The sequence below is a fragment of the Eucyclogobius newberryi genome, unplaced genomic scaffold (genome assembly GCF_026437365.1).
Source record: "Eucyclogobius newberryi isolate DKJ021-1_F unplaced genomic scaffold, fEucNew1.0.hap1 SCAF_10, whole genome shotgun sequence".
Taxonomy (NCBI): Eukaryota; Metazoa; Chordata; class Actinopteri; order Gobiiformes; family Gobiidae; genus Eucyclogobius; species Eucyclogobius newberryi.
In genome coordinates, this window is record NW_027315724.1 from 25,914,842 (window position 1) to 25,939,354 (window position 24,513).

Sequence of the window (24,513 nt, forward strand, 5' to 3'; positions counted from 1 at the left end):
TGAAATAATTGGAAGCTGCAGTAACAACTCGCGTGTCCTGTTTGCCACAGTAAACAGATTAACAAACCCTCCAGCTCAGCTGCCGTTAGAACTCATTTCCACATCCAAGTGTAATGAGTTTGCATTATTCTTTAATGACAAAGTTCAGGGCATTAAAAATGCTATAAATCCCACAATGCAAAAAATTACCCTAAAACCACCAAGACACTTAGAGCTAACTCACTTTGCACCAGTAACTGATAAAACTGTCCATGAGATCATCACCAGTCTGAGTTCATCTACATGCTGCCTTGATGTGTTACCCACCAGATTTCTAAAGTCTGTGCTGAACAGTTTGTTAGCACCACTCACTCACATAGTTAACATGTCGCTTCAATCTGGAACATTCCCAATGTCTTTGAAAACTGCGGTCATAAAGCCTCTCCTAAAGAAGAGCAGTCTTGATGCCGCAGTACTGAGTCATTACCGGCCCATCTCTAATCTGCCATTTTGGGGCAAAGTCCTTGAAAAAGGTTGTTTACCAACAGCTCACAGATTTCCTCTTAATAAACAACTCATTTGATGTTTTTCAGTCAGGTTTTAGACCTCATCACAGCACTGAGACTGCTCTTGTCAAGGTGACAAATGACATCCGCCTGAACACTGACATGGGCAAAGCCTCAGTCTTAATTCTGTTAGATCTGAGTGCTGCTTTTGACACTGTCGATCATGGGATCCTCTTACAGAGACTAGAGGACTGGGTGGGCATCACTGGCACTGCCCTAAACTGGTTAAGGTCCTATCTGGAAGACAGGAAGTACTTTGTTGAAATTGGTAGCTGTGTCTCAGACCACATGACCCTGACCTGTGGAGTGCCCCAAGGGTCAGTCCTGGGTCCTCTTCTGTTCAACCTCTACATGCTGCCGTTAGGTCAGTTGATACGCAGTGAAAATGTGTCCTATCACAATTATGCAGACGACACTCAAATCTATGTTTCACTATCGGCAGGTGACTATGGACCAGTAGATTCACTCTGTCACTGCATCCAACAGATCAGTGTGTGGATGCAAAACAACTTTCTCCAGCTGAACTCAGACAAGACTGAAATAATCGTTTTTGGCCCACAGAAACAAAGAGAAAGTGTTAGCGGTCACCTCCAGAGTCTCGCTCTAAAACCTACAAACCAAATTAGAAATCTGGGGGTAATAATGGACTCAGACTTGAACTTTAATAGCCACGTCAAATCAATAACATCAGCAGCTTTTTACCATCTAAAAAACATTGCCAAAATCAAAAATATAGTGTCAAAACCAGATTTAGAGAGACTTATCCATGCGTTTGTCTCCAGTAGATTAGACTACTGTAACGGCCTGCTCACTGGCCTCTCCAAACGAGCTGTAAAACAGCTGCAGTACATCCAGAACGCTGCTGCTCGGGTCCTGACTAGAACCAGGAAGTATGATCACATTAGTCCTGTTCTCAGGTCTCTGCACTGGCTCCCTGTGGCTCAGAGAATAGACTTTAAAGCAGGTCTGCTTGTGTACAAGTCTCTCCATGGCCTAGCACCAAAGTATATCTTGGATATGTTAGTGCCATATGAACCATCTCGGACTCTGAGGACCTCAGGGACCGGCCTCCTGCTGGTGCCAGAGTCAGGACAAAACATGGGGAATCTGCGTTTCAGTTTTATGCAGCTAAAATCTGGAACAGTCTTCCTGAAGATGTGAGACAGGCTTCTACTCTGACAATGTTCAAATCTAAGCTAAAAACAGTTTTGTTTAGCTGCGCATATGACTGAAAGGATTTTTTCTTTGCACTCTTCTCTTTTGTTTGTGATTTTATTAGTTTAGAAAATCAGTTGGATTGATAATTTTTAATTTAGTTAATTTTATTGTATTTCTCTTTCTGTAATTTCTTTGTGATTTGAATGCATTTTTCCTGCTGTGAAGCACTTTGAATTGCCTTGTGTATGAAATGTGCTCTACAAATAAACTTGCCTTGCCTTGCCTAGATTCGGTCCATTTTTGAACTAAAGCTGCTTTCACACTGTTTGGATGAATTTGAATATCTTTTGTAATTTCAGTTATCTATTGTCTATTGATGTGGGCCTTCTTAATATACTTTTCGCCAATAGGGATGGGCAAGATTGACAAAAATAAAGATCCTGATTTTTATCATGAAAATATTATTCAGAAAAAAATATGTACATCCAACAGAAATGTATTAAAAGTTGTTTTAGTTGTCAGAGTTGACTAGACATTAGACTAGAATTAGTGAAATGACCCACAAAAGTGCAGAAATATCGTTAATTTCATAGTTATTAGACGTTTTTTAATTTAATTTTCATTTTGAATCAGCTTTTTTGCGGGTAAATGGGTAAATGAATTACCCATAGTAATTCATTTTTAATCTACAAAACTAAATTTTCATTTTCTAATGGTAAAATGTAAGCATTTCACTGTCTGTGTTTTATCTTTTCTTTTTTGTTTACTTATTTGCTCCTGTGAGTGGATTATTTTCCTTGTGAGTTACAAATGTAAAAGATGTTCCAGTTCTCTCTGGGGATCAAATTAATCATCGCTTTTCTAATCCAAATCTAACATCCTCTTTTCCTGCTGCATAAATCATGGAAACACTTTAGAGTCCTTTACGTAATTAAATGTATGTGCATATTTCCCACCCTGAATACATTGTATGAATGCATGATATATTGGAGATAATATGTATAAACCAATAATTTGTCACATTCTAATCTGCTGCTGGAGGCAGATGGATTAGAATAAAACAAATCTATCAATCAAACTTATTTATATATTTATTTCATACAAAAAAGTAACATTTGACAGTGCATTAAAAACAATCCCACAACCGCCTGAGCCACAGACAGAGACACGCACGCCACCACACACACACACAGACACACACACACACACACACACACACGCACGCCACCACACACACACACAGACACACACACACACACGCACACACGCACGCACGCCACCACACACACACACACACACACACACAGACACACGCACGCACGCCACCACACACACACAAACACACACACACACACACACGCACGTACGCCACCACACACACACACAGACACACGCACGCCACCACACACACACAAACACACACACACACACACACACGCACGTACGCCACCACACACACACACAGACACACACACACACACAGACACACACACACAGACACACACAGACACACACACAGACACACACACACACACACACACACACAGAGACACACACACACACACAGACACACACACACACACACGCCACCACACACACACACACACACACACACAGAGACACACACACACACACACAGACACACACACACACACACACACGCACGCCACCACACACACACACACACACAGACACACATGCACGCCACCACACACACACACACACACACACACACACACAGACACACACACACACGCACGCCACCACACACTCACACACGCACGCACGCACGCCACCACACACACACACACACGCACGCACGCCACCACACACACACACGCACGCACGCCACCACACACGCACACACGCACGTCACCACACACACACACGCACGCCACCACACACACACACGCACGCCACCACACACTCACACACGCACGCACGCCACCACACACACAAACACACACACACACACACACACACACCAATCCAAATGCACTCACGCATGCTAAAATACAAGAGGCTGAGTACAAATACGACGGAGTACAAGGGCCAACCCCCCCAAAAAATGTGTTGCACTACGAGAATAATGGCATTAATTAATAAGAAAAAAGACATTAATTAATGAGAAAAAAGTCGAAGTCAGAAAAAAGTCGGAAATTAACGACAATAAAGTCATTAAATAACGAGAAAAAAGTCATTAATTAATGAGAAAAAATGTCTTACGTGTCTAACGTGTGTTGATTACAAGACAAGACACTGCGTTTAGCATCATTCACAGACTGTTGGATAAATGCTTTACTTTCTCCATGATGCAGCTGTAGTGCACTGTGGGCTCAAACAGCAGCCGTGCTCCGTGCCACAGCCGCCCGCAGACAGGAGCAGCAGCCTCGCTGTAATATTCACACATTCTCTGCTCCTCTAAGATGTTTCTCTACGTGGGCACTTAGCGCACAATCACTCTTCTTACTAACCTTTTGTCATCTCTTGGACAAACTCAGTAAAACACACAGAACACAAAACATCTGTCTGCGCTTCCACTCAGCTCCTCCTGACGCCCGGATCGTGTTTGGCACAGCCAAAAAGCGATATGTTTTACGCACACGCCATAATCCATACTCATGGCATGAGCTCCAACACACGTGAGCACCCAACACCCGAGTACGTCATTTTACAGGTCCGGGACCTGACATGGGGACACTGCACCGGGGAAATGATTGTTTGTGACGTCTAAAAGGCCCACATCATAAAGATCTATAGTGGGCTTTTGTATTCACTTTTAACCAAGCACCATTTGCGTCCTGGTGGTGGTGTCTTTGTGTAATGAAGACTCCACAGATGCATTTGACTCAGATCAACTTCATAGCTTTATACACAGTTCATACAAAACAGAGCTGTTACTGGACTGTACTATTATGCAACATCGAGGAGGGAGCCCGTAACATGGTGCTGAAAGTGAACGGCGTATCTGTCTTTATTCTCTTTAAATTATGAGATTTTTCATGTTATTTAACGAGAATAAAGTAATTAATTGACAAGATTATTCTCGTTTCTCTTTTTTTGGTTGGCCTTTATACTCCGTCGTACAAATAAGTAACATTATTAGGTTAATAGCTTCAATTCTTCCAGGTTACTGGTCAGTGTAGAAAGAAGAATTTAAAATGCTGATTTCACCAATTGCTAAAAAGTAAACCAAAACAGTAAATATTGGCTATCCATTAACAAAACATATCGTCATTTTGCACTGCTCATTGTGAAAGCACCACCTGTAATGATCAGAATGAGACCAACAGAAAGCCGGGATGTGGTTGTGCGTCACTCACTTGGAGACCAGGGAGAAGGCTTCTGCACACACAGCGGGACACGGCACCAGTTTGATCATCACATGTTCGGCTGCGGCCTGGAAATGTGCCCTCGTCACCTTCTCCAGCACAGATGTCAACGTGGTCACATCGCCAGCCTTCGTGTTGGGGTCTCCGCCCGCTGTGTCCAAGATGTTCCCCCCATGAACCACAAGCAGCAGTACATGCGTCTTACATTTGGTCTGGAAAAGAGTCGTAAGGGACAGTTTAAGTAAGAGCACAGATTCAATATTAACGGTTACTGTGGTTACGAGTGGTTGTATCCTCTGTTTTTAGAGATAGCTTTAATCCAGTCCTTGCCTTGTCCATTTTAGTTTAGAAAATGTCCTGGCTAAATCCTAGATACGTTCTGGATTTACTCAAATGGCTTTAGCCTTTAATTGGTTTCAATGAATGTCCTGGTGCAGCCATTACTTCATAAGCTTAATTAATTGAGCGATTCATTTTTGGTTAAATGGAACTCAATTCAGACCATTATCTGAATCTAGTGCCATTTTATACCATAAAAATATAAAACATGACACTTTGAAAGCTGACTATATGTGGTAAGTTGCAGAATCAACACGAACAAGACGAAACTGGTCAAACTAAACAACTAAAAGTGTATTTCTGTGCTGTTTTAAATAACGTCCCCACCTCCATGTCCTCTTGGCCTTCGAGGCTGCTCTGAGGGGCGCAGCGTGGACCTCTCAGCTGGTACAAGTTTTCTGAAAAGGAAAGCACAAAAAAGATCGATCGCTGTAAGAGCCACTTAACAACATAGAAATATCGATCCGTGTGAATTGTCAATATCCCTCTTCATTCCTAGTACTCTTAGGCTCTAATGGTAAAATCGTAATATTCACAGGTCAATACAAACAGTGTCTCGGCTCTCTCTCTGCCTCTATATACAGCACTGAAAATGTGATTATTTTTGTGTACCCAATTGAAAACTCAAGTTAATAAACTTTTTTTCTGGTCCTTTTAACCATTGTTCTCTACTTATCATTACTGCCTGGATCGTTCCTCTTTACACTTTGTTCTCAATTTTACAAACCACTTGAAAGCAGAAAGTTAAAGAAGCTGTACACATTTTTTTAAAATGACTTTATATTGTATATTGTATAATGCTTTTTGGGTCAAAATGAGGCCGTTGTAATTATAGTGTTTTAACCAGGAAGTTTACAGTTAGTATTCTAGTTGTTGTTAGCATTAATTTGATAGCAAAACTCTGTTCTAGCCTCAGAAAGTTGACTCATTGTTGTGAATATTTAGGATGCTTGGAATGTTTGGACCGTGGGAATTATGTTTGGACAGTTAAACAGTGAAAAAGGAACTATTTCTGTTTTTTTACATTTTTTAAGACCAAAAAAACAGATACAGCATTTTTTAAACTGAAAAAATAAAAAATCTTGCACCTGTTCCATTTATATGTATCTTATTGCTAAGGTATATGTGGAAAAGATGTTCACCTCCTGCCTAAAGTACAGTACACTTTCCTAATACTTAATCATCATTTGAACAACAGATGTGAAGCAAACACAACGTGAAATCAGACTGGATAAAATTCCATCCATCCATCCATTTTCTACCGCTTGTTCCCTTTCGGGGTCGCGGGTGACTGGAGCCTATCCCAGTGACTTCGGGCCTTAGGCGGGGTACACCCTGGACAGTGGCCAACTTGTCGCAGGGTCTGGATAAAATTATATCTTTGAATTATGTGGGGTTATAGCAAACACCCAGGGATTCTTGCCAAACTCATTACCCTCCAGAAACCTTCAGACACTGTGCCATCCAATCTGCACTGCGCTTCCTATTTTTCTGTCTGCGCTGGAGACACGGCTGTGCTCCTTTTGAGCACCCGTTGTTTACTTGGCTTCCTGGTCTGGGACTCTCTGTCAGCTCTGCTCCTGGCACACCGACCCGCCTCACTTGTCTCGAACAGCTCTACGCACACAAGGGACACAGCACACAGCCTACTATTTTGGTCGCAAAAGTAACAGGAAATCAATGGAGAGGAGTTTTTCTTTTGCTGGAAGGGTGAAGCAAAAGTAGAGCTGAGAGAACGTTCTAAAGTAACTCCATGAAGTCTTGCTGTCTATAAAAGAACAAAATGTATTTCTCTGTAAGAGGAAGTAATCATTTATCTTACAGTACAACACTTAATCTCAATACACAGTATGAAGGCAAGCTGATCTAAGGGTCTGCTTTAGCCCAACGTGACTTTAATTGAGTGACTGATTTATACATTACGCAGTCGTTGTTGTGTTACTTTTAATGGTGCTTGGTAGCCAACTGAAAAGGTGCATTTACTGCCACCAACTGTAGTTGTACGTCGTCAAAGTATGTGTTTTACGTTATACCGTAAAAAAAAAAAAAAAAAAAAAGGAAAAAGAGAGAGAGAAAGAAAGAAAGAAAGAAAGAGAAAGAGAGCTCATCACATTCTCTCTCTTTCTCTTTCTCTCTCTCTCTCTCGCTCTCTCCTTCTCTCTCTTTTTGTCCTTGCACCGCAGGATCTTTGACACAAACAATTTAAAATGTTCCCAAACAAAATGCATTACAGCAGCAAAGTTGTCACTACCAGGAATTTCAACCTCGCAAACGAGCGACAGAAACATTTTGGCTTCTGCTAGTGTACAGCAAATAGCACTGTTAGAAGATTCAAGAATCTACAGGAGACCAGCAGCACTATGCACACCTCATCACCTCTGAGAGCAGCCATCGCACCAGGCTGCTCTTTAGTTCAACAGTAAGTGCATCATTGGCCTGATATTGGGACAAACTGATAAAATCATCTTCCTGCTCACTGGAGTAAACTGGCGCCCTGCCGCAAGAGACACATTTTGATTTCTTGGAGCCGCACAGTCGAGAGTGGCTGCTCTCCCATCGGGGATTTGAAAACGGTGAGATGCCCTTCAGTTTCCTGTTTTCCGGAGCGTGGACAGGCTCAGTGTGCATTATGAAGGATGTGTATGCAGTATATGCAGAAGAGCAGCAGCGTTTCACAGTAGATTTGATGTACTGTTCAAATAAAGTATTTGGAGATGATGCGTGTTCAAAGGTCTCATGGAATATTGTTTGATATTGCATTTATTGTTTTTATGGCAAACAATATATTGTATAGGACAGAAACAATATATTGTATAGGACAGATAATGTATAAGACAGACAAGTGATTCAAATGTATTGCAAGATTGTCCATCTAGTTAACTTGTGAATAGAGAAACATTTTCAAATTCAATGCAATTCAATAACATATTTTGTGTTTATTTTATTTTGCCTATTGCTTACTTTACAACCGTGTTATCTAATTTGTAGGCACTTATACTAAATATGTGTTTTGGGAAAAATATCCAACATCTTATATAACATCAAAATATTAAGCAGTGGCATTATGAGATGTCTTATTCATTATGAACATTTCAACACTCGGGACTGCTCGGGATGAAACGCAGATATTTACGGAGTGCTCTACTTAGCTGCTGCTTTGTCGCAGCCTTACTCTTTCACAATAAGGCACTTACTGCAGCGGGAATTGACAATACTTTTATTGTGTAAAAGTAAAAGTTATGTGAAGCGTTCAGTTATAAAGTGCTTTGACATCGTAAATAGGACAAACTTCGCTACTGTATTGGAAACGCCCGGCAGCATTTTAACAACAAGGGACTGCACTTCTCAGATCCTCCTCTCCTTTACTCTGTGTGTGCAAAGTAAACACAACGTCTGCCTGCACATGCTCGCGCACAAAGGACTGGAGGAAGGTTTCCAAAGCCTGCAGAATCAGAACCCAGTCTGTGACAGCACATTGTTCTGCACACTCTGCTCTTTGTATGAACTCGTCCGTCTCCTCAAATGCAACAGAAGTTGGTGCACGCGATGTCCAAAATTAACAAGAGATTAACTTGATTAACTAACCAAAGGATTATCATGTGATAGAAGGAATGAATGAATGTTATAATACATACAAACTGTGCACTAATCTAAGTCCAAAGGCAAGACATGGGTGTTTCAAGAGGGGCTGTCAAACAACAAACAAAAAATATGAATACAAAAACATATTATGCAAATTACTGCATTGAAGATGTTTTGGCTCCTCTGTACAGTATAAATCAGAATGTAAATGCAGTCATACAGGATATTAGTCTGATTAGGTTCATTAAGTCAGCTGATTCAAACTGATTTTGGTGCTCTCTTCCTTGAAGCAGTAGGACGGCAGAGTAGACATGTAACAGAAAGGTCTGTTCATAAAAAACAGTATATAATCATTCAGGACTGGTATAGATAGGATATGTGACGGTAAAAATCCAACATAAATCTATACAAGGGATGGGATGATTCTTGAGATAGTATTGAATCAATCAATACTGGTAGTTTGATCTGACATGTGTGTAGGGATCGATTCGGACGTGTTCCTCCATGTGCTCTGTGTTGTCATTTTGGTGTGGTAGGAAAGCAGCCTGCAACAGGGTTATCTTTCTGCCACAAATGGACACAGGAATTTGCCTTTACGTGTCAGGAATTAAAGGCACTTGCAATTCACATGCGGCTCAACTTGCTTTTAAGACATTATCTTCTGAGTTTTCAGTAGAAAACAACCCATTTAGACACATTTATTTGGTATAATTGGTTTAGTAGAGCTGTGTGTGTCCTTTCATCAGGAGCAGAGAGGAAGAGGAGGGCTGCTGCTGCTGCCAGCACAGACTTATAGTCAAATCAATTATCAATACAAATATAATGCAAAGTCAAATGCAAAAAAAATAAGTCTGGTGGTGATTGGATGTCTAATAACCTATAAGTAGCATATATGCGGAGTACCGTCGTCTTACCCGGAGATCGTCACGTTATCCCGGCGGACATCCTGAGATTTTTATAAGAGATCTTCTACTGAGAGTGTTTTTCACTTCTGTATCTACCTTTGTATCTGCCTGCGTTGCATCAATGAAATTTCCCCATGTGGGACAATAAAGGATTATCTCATCTTATCTTATCTTATCTTATCTTATATGATGTATGAGAACACATGAGTAGTTATTCCTGGCCAAGAAGGAGGGTCTAAGGACAGGGGACTCTGGAACATCGTCCCTTGTCCCCACCGACATTGCTTAATCCGTTTTTCACTGTCGCCCTCAGAGGCAACTGTTGATGATGGGTGATTTTGGGCGTTGCAAAAATAAATTGAATTGACATGAGACACAAATGAAGCCTGCGTAAATTCAGCCTGGAAGACCTAACTCCACCCATCTACGTCAAGGCCACCTGCTCCCCAGTTCAACCAACGCATCCAGTCCGGCCTGTCCGTCTGTGGGAGTTCAGATCTCTCCTTCACCACGGAATTCCTCCAGGTTTCTACTTTTTCCCATGGAGGTTTTTGTAGTTTTTTCTGGCCGAGAAGGAGGGTCTAAGGACAGGACATCGCCCCTCGCACCTGCTCCCCAACTTCAATAAACGCACCCAAGTTACATCCATGATCACAATGTCTTCCGCCGGGGTCTGAGCGCCACATAACCCACATAATAAAGCTTGCTAAACAGTCCTTTTTGTGTTGTCTGAGTCTCTCCAGGGTGAATTGTTATTATACTCTTTTTTTTTCAATTACTAAACATTTTGGGATATAGTCTAATTTTTAAACAAAACAGAATATTTTTTTGTCCCCCCCAAAAAAATCGAAATTATATCAAAATCATGACCCATGTATCGAGACAAGAATCAAATGGTGACAAACCGGTATCGTCCCATCCCTAATCTATTCCAAACTATAACTGAGTGATTGCCCTATATTGCCCATTGGCATTGTGTCGTGCAAGTGTAATGTGAATCATCCTGGGGAAGTGTCAACAGGCATTTTCTCCTGGCAAAAAACAACAACCAAGCGACACATAAAGCCATCTGCTCTTCTGTTCGCCTACAAGCTGCCCTCGTCACCTCGTGTAGCAGACCCAGGAGACCCCCATCCCAGCCTCCTCCGCTGCCTGACAACACTGTACATACACCCACGCACAAATCAGAAGGCAAACAGCTCATTATGGACAGAAACATTAACAAGCTTGCCTGTGTCTAGTCCTGTCAATCCTGAAGTAAAAAAATTAGCCTAATCAAATAAAAACAGACAGCCGACAACTATGAAAACATGATACTTTTATGATATGAACATAACAGCCAAACACTTGAATGACATTACTGGTAGCAAATTAATGCACAATTATTAGAGCTGATGATTTGCGTGGTGCTAAAATGCTATCCACATAGAAATGCATTGAGAAACCATAGCTAGGGACTTGAGGGTCCTAGATACAGCGTAATGTCCATAATATCCATCTAAAGCCACATACTAGAGTAATTTTGTCCCTTAGGCTTTGTACTTCCAGGATTCACATGTTTTGGCAACTGACAACCACTCGACCACACATGAGTAACGACTTGTTGAAAACATATCATAACATACCACATATAGAATTAACATAACATACCACATATAGAATTAACATAACATACCACATATAGAATTAACATAACATACCACATGTAGATTTGTTTTGTGTAAATTATTTGCGTTAGTGATTAGTGTTAGTGTGGTTTAAAATATTCACATTTTTTTAGAGGGGGGATATAATGCATTATTTCTGTTGTTATTAGTCTTTAAACATGCTCTTCAGTTTGGCATCCCATGTTTTAGGACTAAAAATTCAAATATTTATAACAAACAAAATTACATTTGGATTTCTGTCTATTCCAACACTGCAAACTGTGCAATTCCCCCTTGCAGCCAGTAGACAGCGCCACCACCAACACTGTTGGTTTACTTCCTGGTCTCGGCACACAGTTGTACTAATCATAATATTATGACAGACAGTCACAGAATGAGTCTGGTGTGTTAATTTATGGACTTAAAAACAGCAGAGAAGATTCTCACGTCAGAGCTCCTTCAGTTATCGCAGAAACATCAGTAATTGCGGAGCTGCAGAGAGGACTGTTTTTAACTGTCGGAGGGGTGAGGATTTTTCCCAACCATGATTCATCAAACTAGAGCGAATGAAGCAAAGTGCTACTTCAGGTATGTTGTTGATGAGGGAACAATGTTAGAACATGGTTAAAAGCTCAAAACAAATTGCACCATAAGCATACCTGGCAACAGTTTGACTAAAAATATATTTGTTTGTGCTTCAAGAGGCACAAATGGCAAATGGTGTCATCAATTCTGTTCATTTTTAATCCTGTTCATGTCCTCAGTGTATTCTGACATGTCTCTTTTTTTTAAATTTGACTTCCTGTCTGTTGATGCCCTAATGTGTCTTTAAGCCCCAGTTTGTTTCCTTTGTTGGTTCATATCATTTTCCTGTCCACATCAGTTATGTCCTGTTTCCAATACATGTGTTTAATTTTGCATTTCATCCCTGGATTATTTTTACATTTTGTTAAATAAACACATATATATAAACAACAACCATGTGTCTGCATTGTCTACTAATAACAACATTGCATTTAAAAAAAAAAAAAAAGCTGCCTAATTACAATGAATGGTATAGAGTGTTTATGTAAGTTGCGTGCTGCGTGAGTTCCTTTCCAATGCCATTCCTATTATCCGTGCTCAAGATTGGCACTATTGACAATCATCTTTTACATGTGGCTTTGGGAGCATGTGAAAGTACATCTTATTCCTCTGCTCTGATCTTAGAAACCACATCCTGGAAAAGAGTTATCAAAAACATCTGCAAGGAGCCCCATCTGCTACTGACCAGAAGAAATAGCCACACACTCTTTATCTCCGGCATTGCTCCAGTCAAACTACAATACAGTGTAAACTACTGGCAGGAGAATATCAGTGTGGGGCTTGAGGCAAAATGAAATGAATTTACTGGTGCTATTTCAATTCATTTCTCTCACTCTCGAACTGTCACCTGCTTTTCACCTCAGGGCGGCAACAGTTTTGTATGAGTGTCATTATCTTTCGTGATGTGAGATCTTTTTTTACTTTATATCCAGTCAGACAAAACCGAGGCCAACAATGAAGAGGAAGAGGATGGTGAAGGTTACAGAAGATATGAGAATCCAGTAAATGATGCCACACAGCAAACTGTAGCAAGAAAACTACATTATTTCTTCAGCATACACACTGAAAATGCTGAATGATTTGGCTTTGCTCGGTTTTGTCTGACAGGATATGAAATTATATTTAATATGCACTATATTATTGAAAATCTTCACATACAGTGACATAAAACAAATGTAATTAAACTATTTCAAGCTTTCTATATCGATAACCAGAAAAGTAGTTGAGCGCAAACATTTCAAACTCGCAAACTCGCCTCTCTTGATATATATATATCGCTACTTTTATGCCATACTGAGGTTTTGTGTTAATAAAATTAAACGCTGACCATTTTTTTCTACTTTTACAACATTTTAGCATTTTGGTGGGCTACATATTTGGCTATAAAGATTATGTATGTATTTTTCATGTGTTTAGTTTAGACATATTTGGAATTTATGCGTTTTGTAAATCCAAGACAGAACTAAAACAGTAAAATATTGACTTTGTTGTTTTGTTGCTACAAACTGATTACATCACCCCTCCTGTTCGGTTAATCTGCTATTTTTAATTTCCATTCCCGACCCAAAAAAACATGGGCAGTTTGTTTCGAAGAGATGGATATGCACAAAAACAGAAATTTAATTCAAAATAGATTGAAGCAGGAGGAAGCAGAGCCTGTGCGCATAGTGATAGATAGGAGGGTTGTAATTTATGGGAGCTGTCTGTTCTTAGCACGGCATGTGTTTCTGAAAAGAGCCACAGGAAGCTGCCTGGAAGTGGGCATAGAAATGAAATTCAATACTCTTCTCAACGGGCCACTTTGTTTGGCTCTTGTTCTCATAATGTATCATGTTCTTGCAAAATGGTTCATGTCGGATTGTCAGGGCGCCTTATCAGTTACTCGTACCAAACATCAAACTCTCAGGTTGTTGTGTTGTAAAAGGTTGGAAACCAGTCCAGACCATACAGGGGATTTTACATTTAACAGATTGTAGTTACATAATATTGCTATTTCAGGTCTGACTATACGGCCATCTACTCTACACCATTGCTCATTGAGCAGAATGGAAACAGATGCTGATGAGAGGAGCACAGCGCACCAGTCTGTTTGTATTCAAAACAGACTGTGAGTGATGGTGGAGGCGAATGTGAAAGAGAAGAAAACGTGGAGTGTAGAGACAAGGGCCTTTTGTGATGCAGGCACAAACTTATTTTCCGGCTGAAACCCTTGTGCTGGGAATGAATTGTTTATAGTCATCAGTGTAAGAGTGTAATGATGAGGAGACTTGATGGGTTTCAGCCCTGGAGAGTTGGTACTTAACTAATCAAGTACTATATCGGAGGGTATTTCACCTTACTTCAGTATAGAGTTGGAAAAAAATATATTTAAAAAAATCCAGATACTAGGACTGTTGAGAATACTTTGTAAATTGATAACCATGATTATTCAGGTCACAATATTAAATTATTGAAAAGAACCAAAAAATAGAAATTGTGACAATTATTGACAGCAACAATCCTGAATGACAGTTAAATATATACTCTATATTTACTAAAAAGTAAAACCATGTGTGAAGTAAGCTATTTTTTTATCTGGCTGTTTACATGACAATACCATTATATTTCATTCAGAAAGTTTGATTTTATTAATCTAGTGAGTTATGGTAACCCATTAGACTTGTGAATGAAAGTAAAATAGGAATGTCCACTGCTGTTTAGTCAGAGTGCTAACAATCAAGAGTAATCATACAATCTTTATCAAAAGGTCAAAATGTCTGTTAATTGTAACAGTAAAATTTGATATTGAGACATCCCCATACTCAATACTGAACAAACAACATAAATAAGGACAAAGTTGGATCTTTCTTGTATAGCTTGAAGACCGGTCTTAGTCTACGTCAGAACATGAAAGAAACTGCAATCAGTTAAACTTCTGGAATACTGGTCATGTCCTTTAAAGGTCCACTATAACTTTTCTGGAGGGGGTCCACCACCTGCTTGTGTCAATGGAGATGTATCTGAAATGTTCAACAATATGGCCTTTAACTTGTCTAACTTGCATTTTCTCAATAACAGATTTGTATAGCGAATTAAATTATATCAATTGAAAAACATGCTTATTAATGTGTATGAACTCACCTCTCATAATTGTGGTATGGAAGTCTGCATCAAACCTTTTCCTTTGTGTCAAAATAGAGTTTGAAATGTTGGTTTTGTGACAACAATACTAGTAAAAGTGGCATCCTATATCAAGTTCCAAATCCCACTGAAGGGAGTAATCTGGCAGAAAACATAATAAACTAAGTCTGTACTCATTATGTCAATATGAACCTGGGGAATCTGTTTTTTAGAAAAGCTGCATCTCAATCTTGATTTTTAGTATTAACAGAATGTCTATGTATTTCTTAGTACTTGAGATATTGCATGTATTGAGAAAGATGTAGTAGTATTTTACTTGAGTATCTATTTGCTGCATTTCATCTGAGAAGATGTGAGAAGCCGAGGTAAATGGTCAAGAGAGAAGAGCTGATGGAGCAAGCCTTTTGAGAAACCGACAAATGCAGATCAAAGAGCAGCCGGTGTTCATCTGAGCCCTGATAAAGCCCGCAACAGCTTCAAGGTTTCCTCATTATTCTTAGATTTTAATTGTAGATAGTGGCTCAACAGAATGCATGGCTCTAATCTGCTTACCTGCACACACCAGACGCTTCAGATGCCACATATTGTGTAAATTACTGCCAGTAAATAACAGACAACGGGCCAGTTAAGCAGGAGCTCTGCTGTTGTTTTAGTAACACTACAAATCACTTTTACACAGTCTTATGCTGAGGTACCAAGCAGGGAAATAACATTTCCTGTTAAAGGACGTGTAGTGCCCAAAAGATTTGAATTGCTGGCTTATATTACAGCAAGTTCTTGAATCCAGTCACTAGAAATGATCATTTGTGAATTGACATTTAAGTTGGTCAAGGGTACAATACAATGTAATAAATAGGAAAATCTGGCTCATGACATCATCACATACTAGAATCTGAAAACAACCAATTGGTATAGAACAATCCAAATTAGCACACACATACATACACACAAAAAGTAGTATATGTGATCAGGGATTCAGTGATTGGCCAATAATATCAAAAAGGATTGTGTGTCACAACTATATATGAATTGTTTTAAAATATATCCATATAAGCCTGTTTTCCCCTCGTTTCTGCTGCTGAACTCACGCTGTCTTTTAGTGGCCGCTACAGGCCACTGGGCAATACTACGTGGAAGCATGATTCTTATTTTCCCGCAGCTGCTCAGTCTGTGAGCGTGTTCAGAGGCCCGTTCATGCTCCGCTCTAGAACATGAGCTTTTAGAACCAAAGCAGACAGCAGCTTCTTTTAGAGGTCTGCACATGCGCTCTGAGGACCACACAGCCTAATGCCACGCTGAACAAACCTGTGTGGGAATCAAGGATGTAAAACAGATTTAAAAACTATCTTTTAGAGACAAGTATTTGTTTGTAGCGCTCTGTACACGTTTATAATGATTAGACATTAGTTAGAAATACAGGCAGTATTTTACCAACATGGAATGATAATTTGTGGAATGAAGTGGTCAATGAAGTCATCCTATTTAATCCAATCAGCGTCTAGTCTATCTCATCGGATAGGCCTTTGCCCTTCATGCAGGAGGCTGGGGTCTTTCACTTTTGCATTATCCACTAAATATTGACCTCCCCAAGTCTGCTTGCTCATCCATAAAAGTCACCGCACACTACTCGCATATACCATACGTAATCCTTACATAAAACAGTACGCCAATGAAGTAAAGCTGTGGAATGTAATGCATGCATTTGCTTCAGAAACTAGTTTTCTTAAAGGGGCGACAGTAAAAGTTTTACAAAGCAGTGAATCTTTAAATGAAGCAACTCTCAGGGCATCACTGGTTTAGTAATTGCTCCGTGAATGGGTCTAATTGAGTTACAGTCTGGCCTCTTTTCTTATATGCCAGGATCCCTATCATCTCCACAAGTCCTGTCTGCAGATGCAGAGATTAAAAGCCACCACTCCAGTCTGTCAAAGCTTAAAGCCGACCTTTACAGCAGCTCCCTTTATGAGTAAATAACAACCAAAGCAAACACTAAGCTGTCAGTACAGGGGGGGTTCAGACCAATAGGTTCATGTGACATCACAACATCCCATCAGCCAATAATATTCAATACAGATGGCGAGCAGCTAAAATTAATATCTTTAAAATGCAGATTTTTTTTTTTAATACAACCAGCTCTTAGATTTAGTCAAGAGAAATCATTAGGGTCGAAATATGTGAATTTATCTGAGCTATTTCATGGCAAATTCCAATGCAATCAACTAGGAAAAGTGGCTCTTGCCTCCATCTGCGGTTATAACATCATCACATTTTTTATGTCCAATTACGTCAAATTCTCAGTTACCAGCCAATCCTATTTAAGACCATTACTGAAAGAAAAAAAAAGAAGCTTGTTTTTCTTTTTGAAGGTCTTTCTTTGTGTCGCAACTGTTATAAATTATTTCATCTTTATATTGTCTTGGTAATGTCTTTCTCACTTGTCAAATTGGTTTATTCCAAACTTGTTCCCTCCCTGGTTAAAAAAAATTAAACCAGGGTGTTGTTTTAACTGGCTGCAGCCACTCATGAACCTGTACATAGGGTTTTATTTACTGGATTATGGAAATTTACTCTCTGAAATGTTTCTATTCAAAAAGAGGCCATGGTAGAGAGCACCGCTTACTTAGTTAATCCTAATTAAAAAGGAAAGCAGTGAACTCACTCAATGGGCCATTTTTACAAAACCACAACAGCTCATTCTGGTTCCCATAAAACTGCTGAGCTCCACTTCCTGCTCCATTCGTTCCTTATGGGGAATTAGCCGAGTCTTGTTCAAATAAACCAATAATTAAGTAAAGCAATCTTAACCAAACAAGACCAAATTCAATCAGCATTTGAATCTTTCTATAAAAAATGCTTCTCAAAAATTCCAGGAGATAAAGGGGATGGTATAAATTCCTTTCTGGACACCGTTATGTCAGAAGAACAAAATAACAAAACAGGAACTGAAATAATAGTTTTGGAAATACAAGGTGCAATCACAAATTCAAATAACAATAAATCTCTGGGGAGTGACAGGTTCACCTCAGAGTGGTATAAAGCTTTAAAAGACACAGTCCTCTTTAACAACTCTTAACAGGGGCACTTAAAAATACTCAGACCCCTCCGAGTTGGAAAGAAGCCATCATATCCCTGATATATAAAGAAGGGAAGGACCGATATGTGCCTCATATAAACCCATTTTTATTCTGAATGTGGACTATCGTATACACACCTCAATTATGTCCAAAATAATGGAACAAATACTCCCAAACTTAGTCCACATTGATCAGACAGGTATTGTTCACAAACGACAAACGCAGGATAATATAAGACGATCCTTACACATAATGAATCAAAAACAACAAAACAAAGCTGTAATAATTCATTTGGATGATGAGAAGGCTTTTGATTCTGTCAGCTGGCCATATTTATTTAAAGTGCTAAACAAATTTCATATAGACGATTTAATTATAAAAAATATTGGGGCTCTTAACAATGGTCCAACATCGAGAAATCTATCTATGGTCATCTGACGGATCAACTGACTCTGGAAAGAGGAGTGTGACAGGGCTGTGCGTGGTCCCCCCTCCTGTTTGCTTTGTACTTGGAAACATTGGTCCAATTTATTAGACAATCAACAACAATTTACATTGTTACAATTGATGGGATGGAACTACGCCGATGATGTTCTAATGTATTTGAGCAAACCAGACATTTCAATACCCAATATGATGCACTTTCTTCCAAAAATGTATCTAATGTCTGGATACAAAATGAATGTTCAAAAAACTGAAATTAGCTCAATTTAAACGGAATCTGTTAGAAATTTAGGTGTGGTCCTCCATAGGGATCTATATCTATCAACAATTTTGGAGTAAAATTGTACCACAACATGGAAGGAGCTAATCAAAACTTACAAACTAAACAAAGATCAAAAAATCTTCAACTTGTTAGTTTATGATCACAATTTCTAGCTGCAGGTGAGCGGTAGGTGCGTTTTATGATTGATACGTGGCAGGACAAATGATTTATCCACGCCACGAAGAAATATGATGACAAATTTGCTGAAAAAAATCGTCCATTCCACCTTTAAAGATAGATGGGAAAGAGAGGGTCACGTTGTTCTGGCTGATGAAGAATGGGGAAATATATGTACATATCAGTGGAGAACCACAAAATCACATGATTGGAGGGAATTCTGATGGAAAAATAAGACCATGTCAAAGTGCCCATTACTCACAGGTAAATGTTGGTGAACCAGTGGCAGCAAGAGGCAAACCACAATCATGTGTTTGGGACTGTCCTGTCGTTCGGGATATTGGACTGAAATTGATAATGCACTGCACTGTTTTTGATTGTTGTTGTTTGTTTTTTTACAAAACTCCTGGATCAACAGATACCTTTGGAATGTACTTCTGGCAGCAGGAAAAAAGGCTAACACAAAGAAATGGATGACACAAACCGCAACAATGATCCAAGGACTGGACTGACATCGTGATCAGACAAATGGAAAAAAAATGACATTCGGACTTAATTTGGAAATGGACAATCTCATTAGACTTTGGACTAAATGGGACCTTTGTTTATTTTATTATTAATTATTAATTATTTATTATTATTAATTTAATTATGCTGTGATTTTGTTTTATTTGTGTTTGTGTGACATTTGCTTGTGCTTTTTTTGTTTACAAATACACTCAACTTTGCCTTCTATGTAATTTTATCAAGTTTATCTGTTTCTATTTAATGCATGTTAGCCTTTAGCAATGAAGACAAGTGGCGTTAGCAGAGGAGCATCTGTCCAGAGGTTTTATGAAGCTACAACAGCGATGAAGGAATAATGGAACCTTTAAGAAGAGTGACTGCATCTGTGAAATACAGGACGTTTCTTCAGGAAAGATGAATGCGGCTTTGATTTGCCTCTGGGAGTGGCAGGTGAGTTTTATCATGGCTGGTTTAACACAAGGCAAGTCCTTGTGAGTATTTATCCATATGTGTGTTTTTGTGTAGTAAACGCATTACACACCTGTAGTAGAGCTGGCATTTGTCACACATTCAAATGTTTTCTGGTGTATACATATAATAAAGTAAATGACAATAGAACTGCATTAATAATGGAATAGGAGGAGCAACTAACAGAGCCCCTTGTGTCAAATACCAAATGCCTTTTTATAAAATATTCATAAATTATGTAGGACTAGGCTTGTTTTACTCAAAACAGTTTGGTTAGTAATTATGTGTTCAATATAACGGGGCATGTAACGCCCAAAATGTGTGATTTTGGGCGTTACAAAAATAAATTGAATTTAATTGAATAATAGTTATCGAATAGTTAAATATTGATCACCCCAAGTCTGCTTGCCTATTCATAAAAGTCACCGTACGCTACTGTTAAAAAAGTATTTGAACATTGTAGATAGTTTACCAGTAGTGGCTCTGCCGTTTAGCAGGTTGCTCCACGGCTTTTTTGTTTACTTTTTTTTTTACATGGTTTTACTTTTTTACATGTACCTCTATGCACGTTTAGCACATCAGCAACAAACATGGTGGATTTCCATGGTAACAGATATTTTGGTTCATCCCGAGTTCTATTACTTCATTATAAATATTTAATTATAAATATTTCCACTATTTCCAGTAGTGATCCTTTCTGGATCACTACTTTCTCTTAATCGAGGCCACTGCCACTGCCACTGCCACTGCTGCTCTTTAGGGAAGCTCATCACATTTTAATATGGCTGCTTTTAATAAAGACTTTGCCCGTTTTATTTTCTTGGCCTCACTCTAGTCTCAGTCCAATTCATGTTGAATTCACTGCACTTTCACTGCACTCTAAACTCTGTAAACTCGCCTCAGATCTAAATGTTTGTGTGCTGCACGTCTCATCTAGCGTCGTCATGGATACTCACACACAGGGCGAAAGGGGCGGAGTCGGAGCAGAGCAGCTGTTTTTCTTTTCTCAGAGGAGACGAGCCACAAACAGTGACTTAAGCGGAGAGAACTTGTTCCTGTTCTCTCACAGAGCACATGTTGCGGCAAAGGCTCAATTGCTCGCTGGACTCTTCACGAGAATAAGAAATGAAAGAGACTGCAGTGTCCCGCACTCTAGGTCCTCCGCAAAGGAACAATAAACTTGTAACTTTCACGTATTAAACTACTTATGGCCCCTCAAAGATGCAACTCACGGCTTTTATTAAGCAATAAAGGCTTTAGAGTGTCTTTTCTTTTAAAATAGTCACGAGGGAGAAGTGTGGAAAGCATTGATGTTTTTCCACTCACAACAGCATTGGACCAAAGTAAAATACTGCTTTGGGCCAAAGTAAAATGTTGTAAAATACTGCTTTGGGTCAATAAAAAAGAAGCTCAGTAAAATAACTACATTGGGTCAATAAAAACCTGCATTCAATAAATTCGAAATAAAATATTCTGCAATGGGTAAATTGAGGAAAACTAAAATATTAGGGTGAAAAATTAACAGAACTTTTTCACAGTATTTGGGCATGTTCGCTTCTGTTAGCTATCTTTTTTCTTTTGAATCCATCATGCATAAATACTGAACAGATTGTGCATAACTCCATGTTTTGGTTAATTGTGTTTCCATGTGGTTTCATTTAATTCTCTGATAAAGCCACAACGAAATTATGGGTTTAGCTGAAAAATAAATTCTGTTAACTGATGCTTTAGATGCGCATAAGTAAACAGGGGTCACACAGAGCAGACACACACAAAGACATGCGCTTCTAAACTCTTAACTCCTCACTGAGAAAAATAGTGATCAAAATGCAGAGCACGGTGCCATGTTTGATCACACAGACTTGTTTTATCTACGGTTACGCTGTTTATCTTGTGCCACCAACATAATATTTTACTTCAAATAACACACTGCCTCCCCAGATATACAGGAGCTTCATTTTTATTTCAAACAGGCCATGGAAAAAACATGGAAGCAGTAAACTTTGGATTTGTCGTGATTAACAAACTAACAAAGACGATACAGTAGTGCCGTTCTAATCACTTCCACAGCTGGCATAAACTCATTATTCATCTGGATTTGCATTGGGTAAATTGGGTAAATTGGCCCAAAGTACATTTTGGTTAAGCAGTGTCATTACTGAATGGCAAACACATATATAATTAACAGGGAGTAAATCCAGTGGTTGTGTGCACTGAGCAACAATCCTATTTAGAGATACTTGCGATCAAAGTTGATAAAAAATACTTAGAAACATTGAACAGTTTTTCCATTGTTGTCAGTAATTTGCTCCTTAGTTGAAAGTTGTGAATTCATACTATAAAGGAGGCTTATACTCATTACAAATTTAAATATGTGTAATTCAATCACACTTTTTATGTACAAAAGAAGACAAACTAATAGTAAATTCTTCATTATTGCCGTGTCATACTGGTTGTAATATAGATCAAGACTGTTCTAAAGTATTCAGGAAAGGGTGCTATTCTATCAAGTGTGCTAACATTTGATGAATTATCAACTACTGAAACAAACAAAATTAACTGGTTTGCTTTAGATGGTGGTTGTGTGGTGGTGGCTCAGTGCTAAATGATGGTGTGTGTGTGTGTATTTTGTACAAACCATGTGTCTGATCTTCCATATGTCCCAGGGTCTCGATCTGCTCCACCAGGTCATTGGAGTTCCACTGACTCATGCCCAACAGGATGGCGTTCTTCCCCTCCATAACATCTGCTGGCACACAACTCTCATCATTAGTAGCTTGTTCATTTAATATTCCCTTTCGTCATCATCATATCTTTGTTTGTATATACAGAGAATTAATGAAGCAACTGTATGTACCAGTTTTAGCTGATGCTTGTTTTAACGGTGGAGGAGAGCAATACAACGTGAGGTCGCCATTTGGGAAACATTGCAGTTGACAAAAACACTACTTGCATGTTGAACACAATAGCTTTATGTTATACAATTTTAAAATGTTGAGCCTTGACCTTGCCTGCAGCCTCAACTGCTGCAATGACTATTCATGTTGAGTGCTGCTCTGCGTGCCTTTAGAGAGCCTTGAGAAGATTCTTGTAAACATCACACACTTTCATAGTGGTTTGGGTGCACAATGTTTTTTAAGAATTTAGTTTTTTCTTGTGAAAAGTGATTATATAAAATTAAAACGCATACACATTTCTGTTACATCCAATTCAAATCATTTAAACATAACTATGCATCAGTACGTTGCTGTGTGCACTAGAGCTGCACAATAACTTGCAAATCTGTATTGCAATATTGGCTAATGCAATATCAATATCATAAGAAACTAAATATATCTCACTAACACCAAGTTTTTCTGACACAAATGTACAGTTTTTATTGTGAAAACGTTGAAAAGGGCTGATATTTTTTCATGATTTTCTTTATTCAACCTTGATTTAACCTCAGTCTTGTCTCTGTTTTTATTTTGGCAAAGGTTGACTAATACATTAAAGGTGGTATGGACGATTTTTTTCAGCAAATTTCCTCGTGGCGTGGATAAATCATTTGTCCTGCCACGTATCAATCATAAAACGCACCTATCACTCACCTGCAGCCGCGTGCGGTTCCTCCTCACGTTTCTGTGTGCCTGAGCGCATGGATCTATCTTAATATAGTTCCCTCAGTGTACGGGGCAAAATGAAGACGGAGAAAGACAGTTCGAGCTGACGCAGAAGTGGACAGAAATCTACGGGAGACGAGCGATGCGATGCGCTCCGTTGCGCTAATAAACAAACGCACGTGTGTGTTGTATCAGTCCGCACGGGGGAGTGGCATGCGCACTTCCGCCTGAGTTCTCAAATCGCCGAAAAATCGTCCATACCGCCTTTAAGACATGATGATGATATTAGTTATTATATTACAGAAATGATTATGTTTTGCATATTGCAAAAATTCTGATATCGTTCAGCTGTAGTGAGGACAGACAAACCAAAGATGAAACCTAGGAGACATTGACAAAAATGAACATTTTATACATATTTTCAGTGTCTCAATAACTATATTCAGATCATAAATAATGTGCCTGTAAATCTTTTCTTTATTGAAGTTCAAGTACAAAGCCTGAATGAACAGTTAAATTATCCACAAAATGGCCCAAATATCACTTCATACTTTTGTTTGGAAGATTACACATAAAGGTTTCTGTCTCTTTTTGCCTTCATTTTCAATCGCAATATTGTCCATAGCAGGGGGAGCTATTAAAAAATAAAAACATCTAAGCAGTTTAATCTCTTAAACGTAAGAAAGTATAGGTAAATCCAAATGATTTTGTACAGTCTGTGACACATACTTTAGTAAGCGTTGTATTCAAGGAAGCAGGAAGGGCCT

At 39.0% G+C, this 24,513-nt stretch overlaps 1 protein-coding gene across 2 annotated transcripts in view; it reads right to left on the minus strand.

The window, feature by feature from the left end:
- pitpnm3 (PITPNM family member 3) overlaps positions 1–24,513 on the minus strand; it is an 89,736-nt gene that overhangs the window by 38,536 nt on the left and 26,687 nt on the right. Inside the window, exons 3-5 of one of the 2 annotated variants that reach the window (XM_072464350.1) lie at positions 22,783–22,890; positions 5,702–5,772; positions 5,027–5,247 (exon numbers count right to left, since the gene is read on the minus strand). In XM_072464350.1, the coding sequence (XP_072320451.1) occupies positions 5,027–5,247; positions 5,702–5,772; positions 22,783–22,890 (400 nt within the window). Of the gene's footprint in view, positions 1–5,026; positions 5,248–5,701; positions 5,773–22,782; positions 22,894–24,513 lie in introns of both variants that reach the window. The other variant, XM_072464349.1, reaches the window with a different exon arrangement.